This window comes from Hemibagrus wyckioides, linkage group LG09 (assembly GCF_019097595.1).
Source record: "Hemibagrus wyckioides isolate EC202008001 linkage group LG09, SWU_Hwy_1.0, whole genome shotgun sequence".
Taxonomy (NCBI): domain Eukaryota; kingdom Metazoa; phylum Chordata; class Actinopteri; order Siluriformes; family Bagridae; genus Hemibagrus; species Hemibagrus wyckioides.
Genome location: NC_080718.1, coordinates 1,019,273 through 1,046,218, shown reverse-complemented (window position 1 = coordinate 1,046,218; position 26,946 = coordinate 1,019,273). Strand labels below are relative to the sequence as shown.

At 38.0% G+C, this 26,946-nt stretch overlaps 1 protein-coding gene, 1 long non-coding RNA gene and 2 other non-coding genes across 4 annotated transcripts; 3 read left to right on the top strand and 1 right to left on the bottom strand.

Moving 5' to 3' along the window:
- Positions 1 to 458: 458 nt before the first annotated feature.
- On the top strand, positions 459 to 547 carry trnay-gua (transfer RNA tyrosine (anticodon GUA)). Its single transcript is given in 2 exon segments — positions 459 to 495; positions 512 to 547. It is a non-coding gene; the product is annotated as a tRNA-Tyr (tRNA).
- Positions 548 to 624: 77 nt separating this feature from the next.
- On the bottom strand, positions 625 to 696 carry trnae-cuc (transfer RNA glutamic acid (anticodon CUC)). The gene has a single exon. It is a non-coding gene; the product is annotated as a tRNA-Glu (tRNA).
- A 1,752-nt stretch (positions 697 to 2,448) lies between these two features.
- On the top strand, positions 2,449 to 3,125 carry LOC131359106 (uncharacterized). The gene is made up of 4 exons (XR_009205742.1): positions 2,449 to 2,561; positions 2,662 to 2,727; positions 2,858 to 2,938; positions 3,027 to 3,125. It is a non-coding gene; the product is annotated as an uncharacterized LOC131359106 (long non-coding RNA).
- Positions 3,126 to 25,215: 22,090 nt separating this feature from the next.
- LOC131359049 (hatching enzyme 1.2-like) lies at positions 25,216 to 26,602 on the top strand. Its single transcript, XM_058398600.1, has 4 exons — positions 25,216 to 25,539; positions 25,757 to 25,897; positions 25,972 to 26,089; positions 26,215 to 26,602. Exons 1-4 carry the CDS (start codon positions 25,422 to 25,424, stop codon positions 26,600 to 26,602), a joined length of 765 nt encoding a protein of 254 aa, XP_058254583.1. The 5' UTR covers positions 25,216 to 25,421.
- The last annotated feature ends 344 nt before the right edge of the window (positions 26,603 to 26,946 follow it).

The following is a 26,946-nucleotide window of genomic DNA, read 5'->3' as shown; positions in this document are numbered from 1 at the left end:
GTGCGTGAATGTGTTTGCTCAGTGCCCTGTGATGAGCTGGCGAGCCATGCAGGGTGTACTGCTCACCGATCAGGTCTAGACAAGAACAGGTATGTCTGTCCTATGGAAAAGCTTTGATGTGCAGCGATGCACACAAACGTTCACATCTGACCGTTTTGGCCCATCGCTTTTGAGGTGCCTGGTGGACAGAGTGAAACCCTGCGCATTAGGTCCTCTCTGTATTTACTTAGTTTAAGTCAACACACCGGCGAGGGCGGCCATGCGTAGAAACCTGAGATTGCAAACGGGATTGTAAAGTTTGTCGGTGAAGAAGGGTCCAACATCAACAAGCACGTTTATAGGCCCCAGTAAATCTGGCCTAGCGCCCCTGAAACCGCTGCGCAATGTGGCTCGTAACAGACAAAATCGCCAGGGGTCCCGTTTGCCAGGTCGCTGCCAAAAGACAGCTCTGAGCCTTCCCTTCGATAGCTCAGCTGGTAGAGCGGAGGACTGTAGGTGCTTACAAATGGACATCCTTAGGTCGCTGGTTCAAATCCGGCTCGAAGGACAGCTTTTACCAGCCTCCGGGAAGCACGCCGTTTCAGTGCGTCAGCTTCTTGCGGCCGCTAGCGAAAAAGAGCTCGTTTCCCTGACCGGGAATCGAACCCGGGCCGCGGCGGTGAGAGCGCCGAATCCTAGCCACTAGACCACCAGAGAGACACAGACAGATGTGTGGGCCTCGTGCGGCTGGGTGCAGCACCCAGGATTGGCCTCTAGTGCCGATTTACGCCAATTCCGGATGAGTTACACCTGAGGAAACAGCAGTTTAAACAAATTCGCTTTAACGTCAACAGAATGTCTGCACAGACTGTCTCAAAAGATTTAAAAGAGGTCCCACCTCTCAGCTGCAGGGTCACAAGTTTGCAGTCTGTCCGGAGTCCCCGTGCATGTACACCCGGTGTTCTTCGGTTTCCTCTCACCTCCAAAAGACATGCCAGTAGGTGGATCAGCTGAAACAAATTGCTATTAGGTATGAGCGAGTGCGTGAATGTGTTTGCACAGTGATGAGCTGGCAAGCCATACGGGGTGTACTGCTCACCGATCAGGTCTAGACAAGAACAGGTATTTCTGTCCTATGGAAAAGCTTTGACATGCAGCGAAGCACGCAAACGTTCAGATCTGAAGGTTTTGGCCCATCGCTTTTGAGGTGCCTGGTGGACAGCGTGAAACCCTGTGCATTAGATAGATAGATAGATAGATAGATAGATAGATAGATAGATAGATAGACAGACAGACAGACAGATAGACAGACAGACAGACAGACAGACAGACAGACAGACAGACAGACAGACAGACAGATTCAACTTCATTGTCATTGCAGAGTGCAGGTACATAGCAATGAAATGCTGTTTAGCATCTACCAGAAGTGCAAATAGTAGAAATTCTGCCAATGAACAGGTGCAGATAAATATGTAAATATGTACATCGATAAATAAGGCTATGTCAGAGTGCGCATAGAGAAGTATGTGCAAGTAATATTTACAGTAGATAAAGTGACAGGTGTAATTATAATTGTGCTAAAAATGTGTGCATTATGTAAAATGTATGTACAACAGTAACAGATAATATACATATATTATATAGTATGTATAAATATAGTATATGTAAATGTATATAAATAGATAGACAAATAGATAATACTAGGTGTAATCTATGAAATGGACAATATGTACATTAATTATATTACACACTGAGAAAAAATTATATTATAACAGAATGTACAACAGAATGTTTAACAGTGAAAAATATTATATTAACAGAATGTACAGAGTGGAGCAGAACTGTAAAGTGGTAAGTGTAGAAAGACATGAGTGTCCTAGTGGTGTAGTGTAGAGTTCACTAGATTTATGGCTGAAGGGAAAAACTGGCCCTAAACCTACTGGTTCTGGTGAGGATGGACCTGTATCTCCTCCTGGATGGAAGGTTGAACAGTTTGTGACTCGGGTGGGAGGAGTCTTTGATTATTTTGTGTGTTCTGCGCAGACATCTACTGTGGTGAAGAGACCCAATGGCAGGTAGTTGGGTGCCGATGATGCGTTGGGCGGTTTTCACAACCCTTTGCAGAGATTTCTTTTCACACATCGTGGAGCTGCCATGCCACACTGTGATGCAGCTCATCAAGATGCTCTCAATGATGCAGCGGTAAAAGTTGGTCAGGATCTTGGGGGATAGGTGAACTTTCTTCAGTCTCCTTAGGAAGTAAAGACGCTGTTGTGCCTTCCGAACCAGAGTTGAGGTGTTCAGATGCCAGGACAGATCCTCAGAGATGTGGACACCCAGGAACTTAAAGCTGGAGACACGCTCTACTTCAGACCCGTTGATGTAAATAGGGGAGTAAAACTTACAAGGTCTCTCTCTCTCTCTCTTTCTCTCTACCTATCTACTAATTAATAAACTTGGCCATTTTAATGTTGTAGATTTAACAGAAAATATTAGTTGTAATTGAACTTACATGAAACTCATTTATTGCAGAACCTGTGGATTTGCAGGGAGAATCATCAGATACTCCCTCAGTCCTCCAGGTAGGTGTCAGTAAAATATTTCAACTACATTTGAAACGTGTAGGCTGCTTTTGTCTAAGGGTGTGTGTGTGTGTGTGTGTGTGTGTGTGTGTGCGTTAAGGTTGTTGAGCCAATCCTGCCGCTGCTGCCCACAGAAACTCACTCCACATCTTCAGCTGTTGTTCTGGTAACCAAACCTGTCATTTATTTACTAAATCTGATCGCTCGGTTTTACAAGTGACAGAATGTTTGAAAGTGTTAGTGTGAAACTGCTATGATAAAAAGCACTAATGATCTTCATGTTCTACTTTTCACAGCCCCTCAGTGCTGGTGAGCTGAACAGCACCTGCTGTAATGTTGACTACAACACTGCAGACTCCTCCATCTCCCAGTCTGGGGTATTGTACAGTGCTGTAGCTGAGATACAAACACACACACATCCTTCTTTACAAGTTCTAATGTTTAGTTTTGTTTCTTTATTTCTAGCAAGTGGACCTTAGGAGAGACATCCTCAGGTTTATAAGGAGTCCAGAGAGTCGTCTCTGCTGGCATGAAACTGCACACTGCTGGATGCTCGAGGTAATCACAGTATTTCTTACTCTCATGAAGAGGTTCCACTTTAACGATTATTAAAAGAGAACTTAAATGAAATGCGGTTGTAGATCTTGAGTTTCATCTAATTGTCGTTTGCAGGGATTCCCTTACCATAACAACTGTGAGGACGGTTTCCCTGGCATTCAGGTAAGGGGTTCAGGTAAGGGGCAGTTACTAATGGTGTTTGTGTGTTTTAAGGTCGTTGAGCCAAACCTTCAGCTGCTTCCAAAAGAACATGACCAGGAATCTTCACCCATCCTTCTGGTAACCAAACCTTTCATTTATTTACTAAAGCTGATCACTGGATTTCACAGGGTTGTTTTGATTGTAAAGAAAGCGAGAGAATGTTACTTGTGTTATTATAAAATCGCTGTGATAGGAAGCAGTTATGTTCATCATGCTCTTCATTTCACAGACGCTCGATGCTGGTGAGCTGATCAGCGCCTGGCAAAATATCCAGTTCCTCTCTGCACGCACCTTTACCTTCCTGTCTGGGGTATTCTACAGTGCTACAGCTGAGATACAAGCACACACATCCTTCTTTACAAGTTCTAATGTTTAGTTTGGTTTCTCTATTTCTAGGCAGTGGACGTTAAGGGATACTTCCTCGGGATGATAAGGGGTCCTGAGAGTCGTTTTTGCTGGTTTAAAACCACCAAGACGCGCTACTTCGACCAGCTGGTAATCACCATCGTTGTTACTCTGATGAAGAGAATTGATATTAATGATTATTAGATGAACACTTTTGTGAAGTAGATCTTGAGTTTCAGCTAATTGTCATTTGCAGGGATTCCCTTATTGAACCACCATCGAGGACCAGTTCACTGCCATACAGGTGAGGGATTATCTTTTGTGGCAGTTCATTTCCTGTAACCGGGTGGAAACCATCATCGAACCACTTGAGGATTATGTGGTAAATTTATTGCAATGTCATGAAGTCTGTATTGTAGATAGTAACTCTTGAAATTTTCTAAACATATGGGTCTAGAGTGTTAATTATTCTTTCTTACTTTTTTTAAATTTAACAGCGACCCTTGGTGTCCTGCACGTTCCTGCATGTGGCTAAAGATGGTCAGGTGAACATCTCCACCTGGGAGCAGGAGCAGGTTGACTCTCCCCACAGTGATTCAGAGGAACAGTACAACTCTGAGGTAATTCTGTGTTTCAGACCTGATGTGTATCTACATATGCTGCTATTCCCCTGAATGGGAGGCTGTAACATTTACTGTGTGAGTTTTAATGATTTATTGCTAATGTGTCTTTCAGGAGAGTGAGGAGAGCCTTAGCCAGGAGGAGATGGAGGTGCCCTTTACTTGGTACGATTATCTTCACAGTTTAATGGTATGAAGGTGTAATGTATGTTTAATACACTAAGCATGTAAATCTTTTGTTTCTTAGGGACCATCTTACAGAGAGAGGGGTAACTGATATGTGATCCGTGAGGCGTTTGCTGTGAGTAAAACCTTTGTTTAGCTGCTGTTTTTACTCAGGTAAAGTCCACTCTGCTTTAATTTTCTATTGTATGCTGTCTTATATTCAGATTCATCTTACCTGCATCGACAATCAGAACTTCTTGTTCGTTATGGGGAAGAAGATTGTGATGCGTCTGTCAGCAGTTAACAACCAGGTGACTTCAGAATGATGATAGACTGTTTCCTTGTGCAACATACTTTCAGTTACTGGGCTTGAAAATGATGCAGTTGTTAAATAAATGTGGTAATGAGTAATTAAGGAATAATAATTAAAATAACAAGCATCAAAAGCTAATTTTATAACAATCACAGCCTTAGGATAACCCTAGGGCTCTGGGATATGAAGTAGTTGGACATTTGATCCATGTAATACATCATCTGTGTATCTTTAGTAAAGTACTGGACATGCTGAGGCTTACATACTGCTTCATTTTAGGGTTTAAAATGAGTTTCCACGTTGAAAACTATAGCCAAAGTGATTATTTTGTTTGTTTGTTTTAACAGGATGCAGGTCGTGTACAGCTGGCCTACGAGGCTCTGATTCATTTCCTGAAGACTCCTTCTTATCAGGACTCGATTGGAGCAGAGCTCTCCGGGTGCTATGTAAGCTTATAAATGCTTGTGTAACATGACTAATGTTTAAATCTAAAAGATTTTGATGTGATTGAAAACAGGACTCCATTATGTAAAGCTAATTTCTTTTTGGAACTTTTCTTTTCTGTGCAGGTCCACCACTACAACTTCGTGGACATCTTTTTCGAGCTGCTTCTATTCGGCTACTTCACAAACAGCTCAATACCTGAGACAGTAAGAGTCTTATCAGGAGATTTAAAAGCCATGCTTGAATGTAGTTTCAGAACCTGGTTTATTTCATCTCATTTTATTTTTCCATATTGTTAACCCTGATATGACATGGTATTAATGGAGCTTGTTGTCTTTCTTTCCTAAAGCTTAAGGGAGGATTCTTGGAGCGCATGTTTGCACTCATCAGCATGTGGGAGGTAGACATGTGGAAGCCTGCAGCAAGGACCTACTTTAAAGTGCTTATTGTAAGTGTCTAATATCTTCTGATGCTGTGATTCTCAGTATTGTATCCTAAACTCAGTGACACTGTGTTGGATTATGATAGTGATGATGTAATTTGTCTATAGGACCAGCTTACAGATCTTGCTGAAATGCTGTTTACTCAGCCCCCGGAGTTCTACCAAGACCCAGCAGCCTTATCCAGCAAACTGAGACCTTTCCTCAGACAGCGTGTCCAGAAGATGATGGACATTGTGTGGAAGCTCTGAGCAATGTCCTTCCTTCTACCCAATTCCTCTTTTCTTCCTCTGTTCCATTTCTTTTCCCTCACTTCTTTTCTATACATTGTTCAAGCTCCCCACACGTAAGTAGAAATTAATTTTATTCTTATTTTTGATTAACTTAATATTAAAGTATTTTCTTTTCTTTCCTACAGGTCTGTACAGTAAACCCAGCACCCAAGGAGTAGTTTTAATATCCCTCATCCCTCATAGAGTGTCCCTTATCAATCTATCCCTCTATCCCTGTCTTTTTAGATAACAGCAAATAGTAATTAGTATAAATAGTAGCTGCAAATAATATTGTTGTAAATAAACTTATAGTTGTATAATGTTTATATAGTTTACTTTAATAAATGTTTTCATTTGCTCCTATTACCGTCTCATTCTGATTATTTTTAGTCATCAGTATGTCTGTATAATTTTCCTTTAAAAAGCAACACAACACTAAATGAACTTTTCACTTATATACAAATCCTTTTTAAAGAACTTCAGAAACTTTAAGGTTTACTAAAATGTGAAAAATGACAAATAACATCAAACAAAATTCAGATATTTGTAGTCTTGGAAAGTTTGTTTCCAAAATGTAACAAACTCTGTAACATTTGGGGAATTGCACATTTACATTTAAGCATCCAGAGCACAGTTGTGTATAAAAAGTCTGAAATCTTTAGATAAAAATCTGAAAATCTAAATTGTAGAGGACTAAAAATGTGGATTTACAGTTTACACCAAATCACACCACTGTAGCACATCATTTATAATGCAGTTACTCTGAACTCTCAAGGTTACTCTTTAAGAAGAAATAGTTTATAATATCAGTAGCCTTTAAGGTGTTTTCCAAAATAAATAAATAAATAAAAATCCTGTTCACAAAAATCAAGGTTGGTTAGATTTTTAATATTAGTTAACATTAATAAAGCATGAGCTTCAGCATAATTAAACTGCACTTGATTTTTTAACAAAGTACATTAACACATGATTTAACTGACATTTATTGAAATGTTAATGAAATACACCTTCAGTGACTAATGTTTTATTCAACGACTAAAACAAGTCCTCATAAATTAGGGTATATTAAATACAGCATGTTGCTTAATGTTGATAAATGACTGAACTTTGGTCTCCACCTCAGTTCTGAATTTTGCTAACAATGTGCATTAAAAGAAAACACACAAACTAATACTAGTCTTTGTTAGCATTGCTTATGGTGTATATTAATAGTGACATACATGGTTTGTTTATGTAAACTAATGTTAAATAATATCATTTAAGGGGACCATAAGGTAAAGCATTATTGATTGAGACATTTCCCATGTGAGTAACATAGTTATTCTACCATAATTTAAATCATATCTAAGGCTGGGTTTGATTAGGAGTGGGATTATTAGATAGATGAATTCAGACCCTCGGTGTGAAACATCACCCCCTGGACACAGGTGGACACAGCGTCCCTCATTTATTCCAAGTGTAGGGTCGCTTGAGTTCAGACACCATTAGTCAGGTGTGACAGCATTAATCATACTGCAGAATTACTCTTCACTAAACAGCTTACGAGACAGATACCCCCTGCTGAAGAAATCTGTTTGCTTCACTTTTGTTCAGTCTGAATTCTTCAAATCTGTATTTGGCATACATTTCTTAAACCTGTTGTATTTTGCTAACATTTTAGGTCAGAAATTAAATAACTTCATGCTCAAGGGCAGTGAATAAAAAATATGATAAATAAAGACAAATAAAGGTACTTGTGCACTGGAAGATCCCAGACCCAGATAAATTATTTCCTCTTGAAATCCATCTGTTTTAGTCCAGTATTTTCCCAGACCACTGCAACTATTACTACATAATAAAACACCAGCTGCAAACAAGTGGAGTATATTTTACAGCACCTATCAGTACAAGTTATTTTATAGTGGGTTGATTAGCCTCTCACTAATTTTGGTCACTGTTCAAAATCATGTTTTTTTCTTGGGCTTATGACCCAGGGACAGGTTTGCAGAAAATTACATACTTGTTTAGGACGTCTAGAAAGCAGCCATAATTTTTTTCTAATACCTAAACCACAAAGCACTAACTGGTATAAACAGGTATAAATAAGCACTAACCAGTATAAACCGGTATAAGACAGTATAAACCAGCACTAACTGGTATAAACCAGTATAAACCAGCACTAACTGGTATAAACCAGTATAAACCAGAATTAACTGGTATAAACCAGTATAAACCAGCACTAACCAGTATAAGCCAGTATAAACTAGTACTAACTGGTATAAACCAGTATAAACCAGCACTAACTGGTATAAACCAGTATGAACCAGAATTAACTGGTATAAACCAGTATAAACCAGCACTAACCAGTATAAACCAGTATAAGCCAGTATAAACTAGTACTAACTGGTATAAACCAGTATAAACCAGCACTAACCAATATAAACCAGTATAAACCAGTATAAACCAGCACTAACCAGTATAAACCAATATAAACCAGCACTAACTATAACTATAAATAACTTATTCTATACCGTTTTGCCAGATCTAAAGGGCAGAAATATGAGGTGTGTCTGGGTTTATTTGATGTCCAGAGAATGCACTCATGGAAGATCATGTCTGATTATTTTTTAAGGCTTCATACAGAATCTATTCAGCTTCTGTTTCTGTTGACATGTGAGTCAGAATATAAAACACTCTTACAGCTGACAAGTGCATGAATTCTACACACTGTCTCAACACAGTAGTTTATAAAGGTTTAGGTCACAACAGAAGATGATTTTTCCCTATTCATATTGTAAATACTGGGCTTTATGTAACTACAGTGATTGGTACAAGCCTCTGAAATGGCATGTTCCATTAAATATCTACACCAATACGAAGGTCATTGGAAATACCAAGATTGTGTGCACGTGTGCATGTGTACGCATGTTTGTCTAGACATGCTGGATGGGAGAGTATGTGATGATAGGATGAAATATTTTAGTTTGTAGTGTTTCAGTTAGAACTCCATCACCATATCACACAAAAATAATAATAAACATAATTTATTTAGAGTAAGCACTCTGTGTGCTGCCATTGTCCAGTAAAAAGTCCATTATGATTAACTCATGTTAATAATAAGAATATGAACAATAAAATAATTACAACACAGGACAGCTGTTCTAACTGTTAGATAAGCTTTATTTCAACTCCACTGATCAAAATGTTTGCTTACAGTTGCCTTTTAGTCCTACTGCCAACACGATTTTTCCATTTTCAGACAGTTCACATTTATCTATGACAAGAAGCAAGATATGCCACAAATGATCTAAAACCACACCATCAGACTGAGCTTTGTCCAGCAACTTCCATGTACATTAGTGTCTTAAAGATCAATTTCAGCCACAGCAGTATGTCAGAGCTTGAGATGCATTTCCTCAAAACACCTGGAATCAGTTATAAATGTTGCCTGCACAGACAAAACAAGGACATTTTAAGACACATTGAGGCCATTTCTGTCATAAATGAACACACTTAAATTAATACACTAGCCTTCAAAATAAGGAATGTACAAAACAGAAAAGAAATATATAAAAGGTGGACACTTTATAGCCTTGCTAAGGCCATAATAAAATATATAGTGGGGTCCAAATGTCTGAGACCACTAGGAAAAATGCTTCTTTTTTGCATTTTTTTCTAGTTTAATACATTCATTTGTTTTGCAGATTATATTATTTGACACCAACTTGAAGTAAAATCTTTGAAATTTATGTAAGATGCCTTTCTGAGTTTCTAGCATTTAGCATGTTGCCGTTTTTGCTTTAAATGAGTTTGTGCATTTGAGCTGCATGGACACCACAAGTTTATGCAAAACCTTACAAGCCATTTTAGATTAAATGCATCAGTGTCACTTGAACACATGCTTCAGTAAAAAAGATCAGACATGAGGAAAATCTCACCTTTAAATAGACACCTAGAAAGAGTACAGAATCTTAAATTAACTATTGTTTATTTTCTATATTTTAAAGAGGAAAAAATGCAGTTGAAGAAAAATCCCAGATTATTAATGTGGTCACAGAATTTTGGACTCCATGCATAGATTTGGTGTTTTACCCGAGTTGGTTTCTTCAAGTCTTTTGTTTTGTGGTGATTGAATGAATCTGACATTTGACAAATTCAGCCTTTCAGCCTGTGAAATGTTAAAAAAAAAAAACCCTGTAAGGGTGGACTAATGCAAATTTTGTTGAGATGACTAGAGCACAAGCCTCCATTTAAGAATATTGAGGATTAATAAGAGCTTAATCCTAGAAGGAAAACAATGTTTTCTACAAATAAAGTTTAAAAGCTTAGGTTTATTCTGATTCAGCTGATTTTCTTTTGAAGTGGACATAATCAATACATTTATCACATTACAATTATTTATGTGAGTAATAAACCATATAAACATACTGTGATAACACTTTACATTAAGGCTCTGTTAACTTACTTTATTTACTGCATTAGTTAACATTAAAGAAATGCTTATATGAAAGCTTATACCGTCTTTATAACAGATCACCTTAGACCCTGAATCTGTTCTTGGAGCTGGATTTGATTTGTATTGTGAAATGTGAACTGACAGAAACTTCTTAACAATTACTGGTATACTTATGAAGAACAATTTACTTTAAAATAAATAACAGAACTGTAGGATGGGAATAATGAGGATTTAAGTGTTTTAAACCTAAGTGCCAGAATCTCTTCACAGAGCTTTAACTATGCGGTATTTCAAGATAATCGCAGCCACATACAGTGTGATGAGATGAAATAATAATTCTCTCAGACTCAATGTCTAAGACACATGTATGACATTTCATAGTGCTGACGAGACATATATAAAGTGCAACAGGAATAAGAAGCATGCAGGGAGGGGCTATGGGTAACAGTGGGGGTAAGTACACACATGGGTTCAAAGCTTTAAAGTGCAGTAATGCTTGTAAAAGTAACCTGAGATGAATGAAATTTAAAGTGACACAGTGTGTAGTAAGGTGTTAAGTCAGTAGTCTGTGTTATTCCTGCTGCCACCTCTGTATGATGGCCTTCTGCCTCTTTAAACAGCTGAGCACACAGACCCTCAGCCAAATATGGCAATTCTGTAAACTTTTACATTCATCCTGAAGGAAATTTCAGAGTGCTTTAAGTGAAGGAAAGTGTAGGGACAGGCCTTGTTCTCTTTCCACATCCTCCAGCTGAACTTAATCACCAGACCTAACTTATAAACACTGATTCAGATGTTTGAAACTGAAAAGTGTTTAAAAAAGAAAAGAAAAGCTATTTATTATATACAAGAAGTACAAGTATAAAAACAAATTTCATTCATGTCATTTAATTCATTTATTATTTTATTTCATTAAGTGGTTACAGGCTGGTCTTCTTGTGAAAGTATATAAAGAGACTTAATGCTTTACTTCTATACTCTGTGGTACCTGTTAGTAAGTCTCCTGTATTAGGTCAATTCTCAATCTCACCACAGGATGGCAGTATCGGATACAGTTTATATAAAACAAGGGGAAACCTAGAACTACCTGACAATCATTAGATTATATATCCAACAGTGAGATTGATTTGTTGTGAGAAAGCCTAGTGCATAAATTGATTGAAATAATAAGTTGCTGAATTTTCTCAGGAACAGCCATCTAGTTAAATTCAGTGAATGTCAGATGATGTTTGTGTGTTGCCAGGTGTGTAGTTTTCAGACCAAATAATTATTTCAGGTCTTGTGTGTGGCACATGTTCCATAATCTTCTTGCCAAGTAAGAATGTCACTTTTGAGAGATACAAGTTCTTCTCTGCTGACCAGACACAAGGAGTGAGTTTTGACCAGTACCTTGTGGAACTGCACACACTGAGTAAGACTTGTGAATTTGGAGATTTTAGAGGCTCTGACACAGTGTATGTAAACTTCTGGTTTCAATGGTAAGTACCTGGGTGTTCATCTCAACTATAAACTGGACTGGACAGACAATTCCACTGCACTTTACAACAAAGGTCAGAGCAGATGGTACCTGCTGAGAAGACTCAGTTCCTTTGTAGTGCAGTGGGCAGTCCTCAAGATCTTTTTTGACTCTGTGGTAGTATCTGTCATTTTTATGTTTCTTTTTCAGCTGGGGCAGTGGCAATTCTGCTGCAGACAGGAAGAGACTGGATAAAATTATAAAGATAGCTCTTTCATAGGATGCAGTCTCGACCCAGTGCAGGTGGAGGGAGAAAGGAGGATGATGGTCAGGTTCTGGAAGACTCTGATGACCCTGGGCAGCTCCTGTAGTGGTAGGCTACTTCACCCCAAGTGTTTGAGAGAGCGGTACTGTAGGTCTTTCCTCCCTGCTGCTGTGAGACTGTACAACCAGCACTGCTCCCAGTAGCCCCTTCCACAAACTGGACAATACATTTGGGGATTTCTACTATATCATATGAGAATTGTGCAATAACACAAGATTCATTTTTACACAAGATACTTTATCTTGATATTTTCTCTATTTTATAATCAGATTACAATTTATTATCATCATTATTATTATTATTATTATTATTATTATAAACTGAAGAAGATAAATTACTGAAATTGTATGAATGAATAGAATTATAATGAATTATTATTATTGTTATAACTTTATTACAAAATACAGTGGTAAAAAGAAAGTATAGACAAGAAATTTGCTTGATAACAGAAAACGTTTACAAAAATTGCCCCAGATTACTTGATGTCATTTCATCGATTCTCCAGCAGGTGGCGCAAAGGGATTGTTGGATTTGTTTTACAATTTCTCTGACAGTTAGTGACATGCATTTATGAGTACTGTGTTCATATTTACAAAGCTCTTCACACAGTTAGAGCAACAACGGTCTATAATAAAGTGTATGTGTTAACAATAAGAACAATACAATAATAGTAATTACTTTATTATTATTATAATTAATAACGATAACAAACATAAAATAATAATAATAATAATAATAATAATAATTATCATCATCATCATCATCATCTGCGTGACCCCAATCCGCATCTCAGGTATTCCCACGTTGGGTCTCGAGCCGCGTGAATCTGTGCATTTTAGACGTCACGTGCGCATGCGTATTCGCTTCTTTGAATAGTTTGTGTTTAAACTGTATCCATGGTGATAACGCGTCACATCGAGTAGTTTAAAACCATAGCTCGGCATTTGCTCCTTGGATACAGACAAACATCTGCTCTACAAAAACTCATCTCTTCATCTGAACAGCGCACAACTGAACATCGGAACAACTACATCATCACCACGAACAGCGACTCCCGACGAAGGACTTCATCAACACCACGAACAGCGACTCCCGACGAAGGACTTCATCAACACCACGAACAGCGACTCCCGACGAAGGACTTCTGACTCTGCGATGGATTTCCGCGTAATGCTGCAAGACCTGAAGAGCTTGACCCTGGGTGAGATCGCCTGTGCTGCGGGTCTGGTCACTCTCTCCTCCGGTGTGAGTTACTTCATTTCCCGCAGCCTCCGGGGAAAAAGATCTCCTCAAGGTAGGAAGAGCTTTATCCTACCACGTGACTCAGTCTCACTGATTTTACAATAAATCCAGTTGAAGTTACAGTTACAGTCTAATGTTATGTAGCTCACAAGCGACCTCATCTGTTGCCGCGAATTAGCCTCATGCTAGTTATCGTGCTAGCGAACTTGGCTACTGGTTTAAATCACACAATAAAATCATTAAGCTTGGTTTAAGAATTTATTTTATTTCCACAATGAAATATTTCCCCCATCAGAAGGTCACTTAACAACCCTGAGTACTGGTTTTACACTAAATCATGATTAGACTAGTGATTATCCAGTTAGCGCCCTAAAGGACTTGATTACAGATGTATGTTAGCTAGCTAGCGCATTTCGCTAATCATTTCATGTACACAATATCATATTGAGTATAAAGCTTGCTGAAGTCGGGTGAAGGTGTAAATAATTATACAGTATAATATTTAGATAGATTTTGGATGATGGACAGGGACAGGAGGTTTTTGAGACTTTAATCAGTCACATGTACAGTGAATTTACACAAGCTGAATACTAATGCTGATATTTGTCTGTTTATTCACGAGTGAACTAGCTAACAAACTCACAATATTATTAACTTTTCTGTATTAAGGAAAGTTTTTTACTTCTCCCTTTCTCTCTGTTGTTCAGACATGTGTTCATTTAAGATTAGTACATAAAATGTGTTTTTAAATAGAAAAATCCTCATTTCCGGGTGTGGAAAACACAGGTTTAACTACACTGTTAGTAAGCCTGGATAATTAACTTGGTAGCATCATTAAGATAAATAATTTATTCATTAGAGCAAAAATAAAAATGAGTGGATGGTTAAAAAAGTATTTTAAATTAATGCTTGGCTATAAATTATAGCATATATTTAATGGTTAGCTAGTGCACTTGAAAACATGTCTACCCATTTTGAAATCTCATCACAATACAACTCATAAACTTGACTATTGGTTTATATGTACGATAGAAAATATTAGTTGTAATTGAAGTTATAATTATGAATCACATACAAATAAAACTAATTTATTACAGCTCCTGTGAAAACCCCGAGAGAAACACCAAGGGCTCCTTCTGTCATGGTTGTTGAGCCGATCTCTCTGCTGCATCCCACCATACGCCGCCATGTACCTACAGCTGCTGTTCTGGTAACCAAACCTTTCATTTACTTACTAAAAGCAATCTCTGAATTTTCCAAGCAGCAGAATGTTCAGTGTGTTAGTATGAAACTGCTATGATAAAAAGCCCTTATGATCTTCATGCTTTATTTTTCACAGTTTCTCAGGACTGGTGAGCTGTACAGCGTCTGCCGAAGTGTTCCCTCCCACATTGCAGACTCCTCCCTCTCACATGTAATCACAGTATTCATTACTCTGATGAAGAGATTTGATATTAATGATTTTTAGAAGAGCATTTTAATAAAATATATCTTGAGTTTCATCTTCCCGTTATTTGCAGGAATTCTCTTATTTTGCCCACACTGAGGATGGTTTCACTGGCATTCAGGTAAGGGATTATTTATTGTGGCATTGCAAAATTGTGTTAATTGCAGTGACTAATTGTGTTTGTGTGTGTTAAGGATGTTGAGAGAAATCTTCAGCTGCTGCCGTATGAACATCGCCATGATCCATCCAATACCTTTCTGGTAAACAAACCTTTACTCAAGCTGTTTTTACTGTAAGGAAAGTGACAGAATGTTTGATGTGTTATTATGAAACACAAACACACACATCACACACAAACACACACATCACACACATCACACACAAACACACACACATCACATACAAACACACACACATCACACACAAACACACACACATCACACACAAACACACACACATCACATACAAACACACACACATCACACACAAACACACACACATCACACACAAACACACACACATCACATACAAACACACACACATCACACACAAACACACACACATCACACACAAACACACACATCACACAAACATACACACACATCACACACAAACACACACACATCACACACAAACACACACATCTCCTTCTTTACAAGTTCTCTTTTTTTTTTGTATTTCTAGTCAGTGAACACTATTCGATCCTTCATCAGGAGGATAAGGGGCCCTGAAACTCAGCTCTGCTGGGTTCTGTACAGATTTTTGACGAACGACTTAACACCTGAGTTGGTAAGAGTCTTAACATGGATTAAAAAGAGATGCTAGAATTGTAGTTTGAGAACACAATCTATTTTATCGCATTTTCTTTTCTCATATTTTAACCCTGGCATTAACAGAGCTTGTCTTCTTTCTTTCCTAAAGTTAATGGGAGGATACTTGGACCACCTGCTGGAGTTCATCAACATGTGGGATGCAGACGAGGAGGAGCCTGAAGCAGAGAACTACTTCACAGAGCTTATTGTAAGTGTTGAATATCTTCTGACGCCACGATACACAAATTCTCACCATTGTATCTGTAAGACAGTGACATAATACTGGATTTGTGTGTGTGTGTGTGTAATTTGTTGATAGGGTCAGCTTACAGGCCTTATAGATGTATTCTACGCTCAGCCACAGTTACGGATCTCCTCCAGCAGCACATAGAGAAGATGATGAAGACTTTGGAGAGACTCTGAGCAATGTCTTTCCCTTACCCCCACACCTCCCCATTTCCCACCATACACACACACACACAAACAATTTTTTTCACTAGTTAATTCCCTTTTAATACTTTTTTACATTTCATATTTTGTCCCTACATTGCTCAAGCTCTCCACAGGTAAGTATAAATTTATTTTGTAATTAAATTCTAACATTTTCAAATATTTTATATTGTTACTAACATTATTATCTCTCCTATTTTCATCCTCCTATTAAGCCCCCCATCACCCCCTCCTCCCTCATCCCTCTATGTAGATCTTCATCTGTAAATAGTTCAAAATCTGTAAATAGTTCAAAATCTGTAAATAGTTGCATCTTTTATTATAGTGTTTATTTAGTAATCTTTAATAAAATATTTGAATTGCATCTATTACAGCCTCCTTCCGATTATTTCTATGCATCAAAATCATTTCTATGCATCTTTTTAGCACAGACACATGAAATTCATTTCTCACTAAAATACAAATCCTTTTTAAAGAGTGTCAGAAACTTTTAATCATTCACTACAATGTGAAATTAAAATGACAATAAAATACAGATAGCCTTCAAAAATCCTTCAAGACCCAACCTGTCAGGATTAAAGTCTGAAATTCTAATTGTAAAGGATCAAAAATCTGAGATGACACCATCTTACACATTTTAGTGGATTCGTTTACATGGAATAGTATTGACAAATGCACAAGTTACTTCATTATAGTTAAACATCCTTAAATGAAGCCGTAACTTTATTATTAATAAAAGAAGAAATAGAAATTTTTTAAGGTATTTTCCCTAAATAATGCTTTATGTAAGAACAACAACCTAAAATCTTACTTAGATTAGACGATAAGATGAGATGTACCTTTATCTATACCAGAAGTATTTCCTTACTAATATCAAGAAATAGTGTAAAATTGTATAAGATAAAAATAAATAATCAAATAAATCTGTGTGTACATATATAGCTATGTATAGATGTAGAGATGCTGTAACCCAGTCATGTAGCACTTTTTTGTGTTATGCTACTAGGTATGAAATAAATGAAAACATTATTAGTAAGGCTTATAGAAACTTATGAACTGGTTCATTTGTGTTAATTCAGTTTTTTATTGTATCTTGTGCACTATATGTAAACTTTATGTAAAAGCAGAGCTAAATAAAAAAAAATAAAATGCAATTTTTATGATCCCTCTTATTTATTTATTTGTTTGTTTGTTTTACATTTTCCATATTCTGCTAGTATCTAAACTTATGATGTCAACTGCATTAGTGTTGGCAATTTTATATCCCTGTGTGTGTGTGTTGGGGGGGTAAAAATGTAATGAATTAGTATGAAGTTCTTTATTAGTAAAAAGTATAGAAGGTTGTTTCTTGCCTTTACTTCTCCTGCTGTTGACCACGCCCCCTTTTACTTACATTTACATGGCATGTGATGCCTAATGTGATGTCACATTAATTGTGTTATAATTTATCACACAGTTTCACTGGTTAGACTTTCACTTCTTTATTTCTTTATTTTAATAAACAATTGTAAGTCTCTGTGTTTTAAACTCCAGCTGTTTTTAAATAGTCTACAGGGGTACAGATCATTCAGTAAAACCTTTGTTAAATTGCCTGCATATGTTACAAAGCCATACACACCATTTGATTTTTGACTCCTTATGCATCAGAAGCATCAACATATTTAAATGTACAGAAAAAGTTACAGAATTCAATTTTTGCCACACTGCAGTTTTGGAAACAGAAAACAATGTGATTCTACTTTCAGTATCTAATCAGTTCCTCCAGGATTTTGTGATTCTGAGATCACAGAAATGAAAACAAGTTCAAGCAAATTCAATTCAGTTCAATTTATTTGTATAGCGCTTTTAACAATTCTCTCAAAGCAGCTTTACAGAAGTATAGAAACATAGAAAAAATGTTAAAATGAAAAAGTTACTATTATTTTAAGTTACGTTACTATTTATGTCTAAAATGTATCCCTAATGAGCAAGCCTGAGGTGACAGTGGTGAGGAAAAACTCCCTAAGATGATATGAGGAAGAAACCTTGAAAGGAACCAGGCTCAGAAGGGAAGCTCATCCTCATTTGGGTGATGATATTCAGAGGAGTTTGCCTTCTTTCAGTTTTGTCCGTGTTTCAATACCTGGCCCTTTAATTAAGCTACACAGAGATTGTCACAAATCATTGTTAAATCACATCTGTGATCATCCTTGTAATAATTTGATTGAAAATGATTGTATATTGTATTGCTTAGCTGTTATGAAACTGTATTTTCCTGTACTTTAGGATTCACCCTGCACTTCCTGATGAAATATTTATGATAAACACACATATGTATATACCACAATTTAAATCCAATGATCTAGAGATGTCTAGAATACCTCTAATCAGTTAAATATTATCACAAATAGATCTATTGGGTCCACAATATGTCTGGTGTATATGAAAGAGGCGACCAATCACTTCTCTTAATCTGATAGCTAGTGTTTTTGACAATACCTTCATATCAGAGCACAAAGGTGACAAAGGTTGCCAGATTTTTATGTCTCTTAAGTCATTGTTCTTCAGTAAAAGGATGATGACGGCTCTCCTGCATCCCACAGGCAATGACCCTCTGGTCAAGCTATCAATGAGTACTGCTAGCAAGTCATCTGCTAAAACTTCCCAGAATGTACTGTAAATATCATCTGCACTGAAAAAAATAACTCATTGGGTGAACTCAATTGTTCCAATAAATATATATAGCTCCAACTCTGTCAGGAACAGGTGGACAGTTCCCTGCCAGGCCTAGAGAGGGAGCTGGCAGGTGATTCTGTGAAGCCTGCTTTATTGTGTGTATTTTTTTGTGCCACTCCTTTCCTATTGTTCTCGTTCCCACCATGTCACCTGTTCCCCATTAGTCTTAATGTTGTGCCCTATAAATAGGGATCCTTTTATACCTGTCATTGTTCTATGTTTGTTGTTTGTAAGTCAAGTTTCTGTTCATGGTTTAGTTTCTGTTAGTGTTGTCATGTCTTCGTTATTAGGTTAGTTTCCCATGTCTTGTGTTTATGTTAATAAAGCAGTGCCTTCTGAATCCTGCATATGGGTCTTCTCCATGGCGTGCTGATGCACGCAGCGTCCACGGAGGTCCGGGTTCACGCACGGGGCGGCAGAGACCGGACGTGACACTCATCCATGCACTGTAATTTAATTGAGTTAGTCCAACTAATTTTTATCAAATGCAGCTACAATAATAACCAGTAAACCCTCAAAGGATCTATACAGTGCAGCTTACAAGTTTTAAATGTTAGAACACATCAACCTGAAAATCACTGACAAGGCTGATAACAATAACCCTCAATTCAGCATCATCAATACTTCAATACTCACACCACTATATTAACTTTTAGACTTGAAACCAGACTGCAAGGTTAACTCTTTTAAAAGGATTTAAGAGCAGTGCCCTGAAATAGTACTTCTGTAAAAGCTTCATAACTGGTGAAAAATGAATTCCCAGCTATTCCAAATCCCTGAGCCACAAAAAACAAAGGCTCTATGAAGATGGAGAGCTTTGCACTGCTTTACACACAGGGGATGCCAATGTGTGGTTTTGATATAACAAACACCAATGATGCAAAACAGCTTCTATTAAATTGTTTATCTTAATACTAACTAAAGAACAATTTAAACATCAATTATAAAACACATTCCTTATTCTAGATATACAGTAACTGTATATGTAATAAAAGCTGAACAACAAGGGTGTAGGAAACATTTGCGGGAATTAGGTTTACACCTGAGCAATTTAAAATCTAATAGGCTTACATCTTCTGTTACCACGCAGATAACAAGTGCAAATGAAAAAGAGCAATATTTTACTAACCTGAAAATCCTAAAATAAAAAAATAAAAATTACATCGAAGCTTCCATGTATGTCATGTATAACCAATATGGCAAAAGTAAAATTCCCTCTACTTTGCTTATTCGAGAGGTACGGCATTGTTTTCTTCCCCATAGTACAAACTAGGACAATTGCAGTTACTCATATACACTGAAAAACTGCTTTTGGTGTATTATCCTAGGGGCTAACAGAAACTGGTTGCATCGACCACTTTTGGGCTACAGAAAAGAAGAAGAAAAAAATCTCACCCATCTGATAATAACTAATATGGATACCCATATTCATTTATATGTAACAAACTGTAAAATTTGACTTGTTACACAAAAAAATTCTGGCCATTCACAATCAAAGGGAATTACAGTTTTGTTCAAATCTGTTTATATCCATTTCAACTTAAGTGTTAAGTGTTAATGTGATCAGGTGAAGGGTAGCGGGGAAAAAATGGATGCACCGGCTGACACTGGCATCAGCTCTATGGCAGCTTGAAAAGGGTGGAGGGTAGAGTCACACTTGAGGTGAAGGTTGAAGGTTGGAGGTGAAGCAGGCAAACTTGAGGTGAAGCCCATGGAATTCCACACTTAAACCCCATCAACCCTTAGTTCATCCAGGTAGTGCAAAGTCACTCCACTTCCCGTGGTTGTATATCCTTCCTTATAACTGTTAAACAGCTTGCAGTCATATGTAAAATATGTAAAAAAACACCCATAGTCTGCCTCTGTGAGCTTTGTGAATTCTTTGAAAATATCAGGACAAGAAAAACATCAATGAAGTCTCTGATGGTCATTGGTTGTTGACTGAGCCAAAGATGAAAATGGAAAAGCAAAACAAAAACAGCTCCAAAAGACCCGATAATGAAGACTGACAGTATACAAACAACTTGATTTTCAGCTGCTGTATCTTTGTATTCAGCTTGTGCACATCCAAATTCATTATAACCTTCTGGAAAAACTCGAAGGTGTACTTGAGGTTTTTTGGAAAGCTTATGCTTATGGACATTGCCTATGTTGCTCAAGACTTGAATGCCTTTGATCACAATTCCCACATCCTCTGGCTCCTCAGCACCATCTCTTCGGATCGTGTAAATCCCCATGACTGTGTCTCTCTGCAACCTCAGTGGCGGAGGCCTGGACAACAACGCATACACACAACACTTGCGTTAAGGAGAATGATGAACACCAAAAACCATAAACTATACACTAAGAATGTGAAGTTGGCGTCACGAAGTGTTAAGTGCTGAAGGACATGGGCACCATCTTGTGAGATTTCCCCTGCCTTTCTATCGGTGAGTTGGAGTCTGTGTTCTGACTTTCTGTCATGATTCTGTAAAGAGTCACCACATACTGTCAGTGCTGCTGCCATAGGTCAGTAGAGGAGTGCTGTCTTACCTTTGAGCACTTGCACAGAGCCACTGAAAACCGATCAGGTATTTATTGTTATTACTTTTTCCAAATACTGTTGCTTACTATTGTGATTTAATTTCTCCAGGTAAGGTCCCTTTTCTACCTTCATATCTTCCCATCTCTATCAAATTTGAACAATTTCAACAACTTATAACCTTGACCTTCTGGCTCTCCCTTTTAGTTATGCTGTCATAGCTAGTCTTGCCGGAGTCCCTGCCTGCACTTTACACATAATTCTACTTTGTCTTTAAACATCACATGATCAGAAACTTAATATCTTTCTCTTTCTCTCTCTACCTTCTCTGTCGAGCTATACACCCCACTCCTGAGCTCCCAGTGTTTGCCAGTTTCCAGTGCGACCGCTGCCCTACCCCTGGTCGGAGTCTCGCCGCTTGATGGTGCCCACTGATGCTGTGGATGGATCTGTGTGGACCAGGAGACAGCCATGGACAGAGCCACTTGGGGACTTTCACACCATCACAGACATGCCATTACATCTGTCAGCCTGTGACAGCAAAGCACTAGTGTTTATAATGACCTTAGAAACTACACTGACCTAATAGTTCCTCATGGGTCATTGATTGCTGTTGTAGAAAGGACATTAATCAGCTACAGTTACATTATTTTCTGTTTAGTGTCACCCAAATGAGGATGGGTTCCCTTCTGAGCCTGGTTCCTCTCAAGGTTTCTTCCTTTCCATCCCAGGGAGTTTTTCCTTGCCACCGTTGCCACAGGCTTGCTCATTAGGGATAAAATAAAATAGTCTAACTACAGAATTTAATAATTTATTCTTATTTCTAGTTAATTAGTTATTTTTTATTTTTTATTATTATTTTTCATTTTCCCCTCCCCTTTCTCTGTTTTCTTCTTTTGTAAAGCTGCTTTGAGACAATGTTCATTGTAAAAGGCGCTATACAAAATAAACTGAATTGAATTGAATTGAATTATAAAACCAAACAAAAGATATGCAGGTAACCTATTCTAACCGCTGTAGCAGGCACAGATAAAGAGACCACATAGATCACAAGATAGTGCCCGTGTCTTCCAACAGTTAACATGATATGACATCTTCACATTCTCTGTAAAACATTCTTAGATTATCAACTGCAGCTTAGAGATGCAGACTAGATCCTTAGCACATCAGGTGCCAGGGCAAATATTATGAAATATGCTAAATAACCTTCTTTTGCAGTTGCTAGGCAGACATGACCTATCCCATAGCTTGAAATATTTGGCCTAAAACATCTAGCCAAGGGTATGGATGGTGGTCATAGGATTTTCTCATTATAGTGTATGGAATCAGATAGCCCTCAATATTAATGAATGTTCACACAATGATTCACAAATGTATATAATAGAAATTGACAACTTGTATAAGTATTTGTGATTTTTATTAAAAACATATTTACATGCTACGTTGTATATGTATTTATATATATAAGCTGTTGAAGTGCTTGTTATTTGTCAACTTCACTGTATTTGTGTGTGGGTGTTTTGAGACTCCCTGTCACTGCTCAGTTCAACTTAAGTGTGTGATTTAAGGCACAGGTTCCCTACCTGCAGGGTCCTAAACCTCACTAGAGGCTGCCAAAGTTTCAGAGGGGGTCACAAGGCCTTCTTAATTTTAAGGGATGTATGAAAACTAAAAATATACAGTCGGCCTATGTCCTGGCACTTTAGTCATTTCCATGAGAGGATTTCATGAAACTGTAATTTAAAAGAACAACAGCCAAGCATCAAGAAGAAGAACACACTGAATTTGTCAATAAAGCAACTTTTTAAGTATATATTATATATATTTAAAAAAGATTGTCTAAAAGCATCCTAAAAATCTCTAATGCAATACTGACAGAAAATGATAATTCATGTAAATCACTTATTTCTGGCGCTATGTGTTCACAATTCATCACACCTTTTAAACTACACTTATTTTACTGACTGAAAAGGAAGGAGGTAGGCTACAGATAAAGTGTGAATTTAAGGGCTGTGACACACCAAGTTGACGCCAAAGAATTACTGTCTCACATCGTCTTCATCTGGGTCAACAAGTGGTGCTTGATCACAGAGCAAAGACAACAGCTGACAGACATGTAGGGCTGGACGTTCAGTGCTTGTGTGAGAGAGGGGAAAAAGTGTAAGACCCGGGACTGCATTTGTACAAACCCGACAGCCCGATGGCTAGCTTGGTCTGTCTTGGACCTAAGAGCAGCATTATTTTATTTATATAAATATGTTATGTATTGTATGTATGTATGTTATGTACATATAAATATGTATTTTATTCATATAAATACATCAAAAATTGTATGTTTTTGATGAAAATTGCTAATACTTTTAAATACATATATAATATTGTGTACAAAAAAACTATTTTGTGGAGAGAATCATTTACATTTAAACCACAAAATACATTTACAGAATACAAATATAGAATTTTTCTTTGCGTATTTACTGATTTAGGACTCATGACTCATGTGATTCGATAATAACGTGTCATGGACGAAGTAACTGTGTTAGGCCGTATGGGAGGTATATTGTGATAAACTTACCAGATATTCCTTGTAAAAAAGAGTCTGGATCCTCATTGAGATAGATCACAAGGCTCCTCAGGATGCATTCCTTCCTGATGTCAATGCTGTCACACTAAAGCAGGGGCAACAATCAAGATAGAATTTAGCAGAAGTGGGTGCAATGGCAGAACAGGGAGGAGAGCAGGCTGTCTAAAGCCGTTGGTTGTCTGGTTGGCGAGTTGGGTGAATGAAATGCAAATGCAATGAAGTGCTTTGGATAAAAACACCATATAAACAGGCCATTTACCATTTCTCAAATGTTTAAATGAGCAGCTAAGGACAAAAAAACCTTGCAATAACCACCTCAATACAGTGAAAGCATTTCCCATGGATTTTTACTTACAGGATCTTTGATATCCAGGACGTCCTTGATCTTCTGCCCCTTCAGTCCTCCTTTCTTGTTGAAGATTGCTGTATTAGTTTGTCTGAGAAATGGTCCTGCTGTGACAGGAACTTCGATCGCGGTGGCTTGGTAGTGATCCACAAGAACTCTGCATTTATCTGAAAATTTTAAACAATAAACAATGGATTAGAATTACTATCATATAAGGATGCAGGATAACTAGAAAATTCAAATTGCAAGCCATTAAACACCATGAACAGTAATAAACATTACTTACTTCACTCTCAAGGAACAGGGCGGGCCATCTGTTTTTGAACTCTCCTATCTGAAGACTGAACAAGCACCTGAGCAGCCTGTGTGGACAGAAATGGCTGAATCCTTCTGATGTTGCACTGAAGAAACTGTCATGAGCGTGTGACATTAGTAACATGGGAGGAAAATGACAGCTGATTGTCCATGGTTACCCCAAGGTTGTGAGCAGTGGCCAAAGGGCAGGTCAGGGAGTTGTTCAGAGCCATTGCGAGATCCTGGGCTGGAGATAAAACATCTGGGATGACCAGCAGATCAGTGTTAATTTGAGAATGGCCAATGACGCTACACATTTCATTCCAAATGAAGCGGCAAGTTCACCTTACTTTTCCTGAATAGTCAATTTGTCTGCATTCTCAAACAATTATTAATTGCAGGTCCTGCTTCTCCAGAGCAAAAATACACATATTTGTAAATTTTGGATACAAATCACATGACCTTCAGCCATATGGCTCAGATATTCATTCAGAGAATGTTTACCTTGGGTTAACTCGTAAGTCCTTCAAATATACAAGGCACTCCATAAAACTAGAGCCTGTCTGAGACATAGATCAACAACCGGTCATTAAGAGGTATGGTCCAGCTAAAGTCCATCCATTACTCCTGATTATCCAACCAATCTCCTAACTCTCATGATGCTTCAGTGAGGCATTAAAGTGTTGAGTTCAGAGGATCCTCCCTTTAGTTCCACACATTAGACAGTGGACATTAAGGCCTAGAGTTAATCCCCAGAAAGCTACTCCAAGTTGTTTCTGTGTGTGTCAGTGTGTATAAAAAGTGAGAAATGACAGTTGGCAGTCACCGAGCTACGGTGAAGGAGCATCCAGATCATCTCCCCACACTGAAGCATCATGCAGTCTATAGTGTCTCTCTCCATTCTAGCCCTGCTGCTTGGCTTCTCGCAAGCTTTCTATCTCGACCAACCTGAGCATGTGGACATCACGTCAAGGATTCTCACCATCAACAACGGTCTGATAACTCCCTGATCTCACTACACCAGTATTATTACTGCTACACATTCGACAAATATGGGCCTAGAACCTGTCTTGTTCTAAGATTAGGATTTTTGTAATTATTTCTTTTGGGTACTGTTTCCTTGCTGGCACCAGTGACAGAAATTGTAAGACACCACCATTACTACTTATTGATTTTGCTGTCTTTATCCCTTTTTGTTCTCTGGTTGAAGGATCCAGTGAACTGTTGTTGGAGGGAGACATACTCTTGCCAAGAGGTAGGAATGCTCTGGTCTGCAGCGACAGCAGCTGCTTTTGGAAGAAGTCCTCAAATGGCCTAGTGGAGGTGCCTTACACGTTGAGCAGTGTTTTCTGTAAGTGAAAGACTTCCTCATTATGACACATCTCTGTTTATTACTTGTTAATGTATTGAACGTTTTCTTTACAGCTTTCTCTGACAGGACCGTAATAGCCAATGCCATGGCCTCCTTCCACAGCAAAACCTGCATTCGTTTCGTTCCCAGGACAAATCAAACTTCCTACCTTAGCATCGAGAGCAAAGATGGGTGAGAACCACTGAACCAATCCCTGTACCTGAAAATGGAATTTGGAGTTCTCTAATTTTGTTTAATGTACAGTGTCCTTAGTTTGACGTAAGTGACATGGTTGATTCCCCTCTTTTTTCTCTCAGATGTTTCTCTAATGTGGGCAGATCAGGTGGTGCTCAGGTGGTTTCTCTCAGCAGGTTGGGTTGTGTTTACTATGGCATTGTTGAGCATGAGCTGAACCATGCACTTGGTTTCTACCACGAGCATACTAGGAGTGACCGTGACAAGTACGTCAAAATCAACTGGGAAAACATCGACCCAACCACGCAGTCTAATTTCGAGCTGAAAAACACCAACAACCTCAACACTCCGTACGACTACTCCTCTGTAATGCACTATGGAAGAACAGCTTTCTCCATTAACGGGCTGGACACCATCACTCCCATTCCTGATCCGTCAGTGAATATTGGACAGAGAAAGGAACTGTCCGCCATCGACATCCTGAGGATCAACACCCTCTACAAGTGCTGAAATTGTTCAGAGGCTTCACTTGCTGTGCTAACAAAATATGAAATCATACAATAAAATGGCTACATGCATCTTTTTCTTGGTGTGTACTTTAATAAAGTATTTCACTGAAACCCCATGAAACAGTTTTCATCATGCCAGGACCATAAATGTCCAGCAAGATTTATTGTTACTCCCTCCACCTCAGTATCACATATGTACCGGCATTTTATTGAATGTTGTTTTGTATAAATGAACCAGCACTTTGACATCTATGACTACATATAAATATAAAAACTATACATTTGAGGACAGTCATCAACTTTAGACTTCAAAAAGCATATCCAGTGAGAGAATCCTAATACACC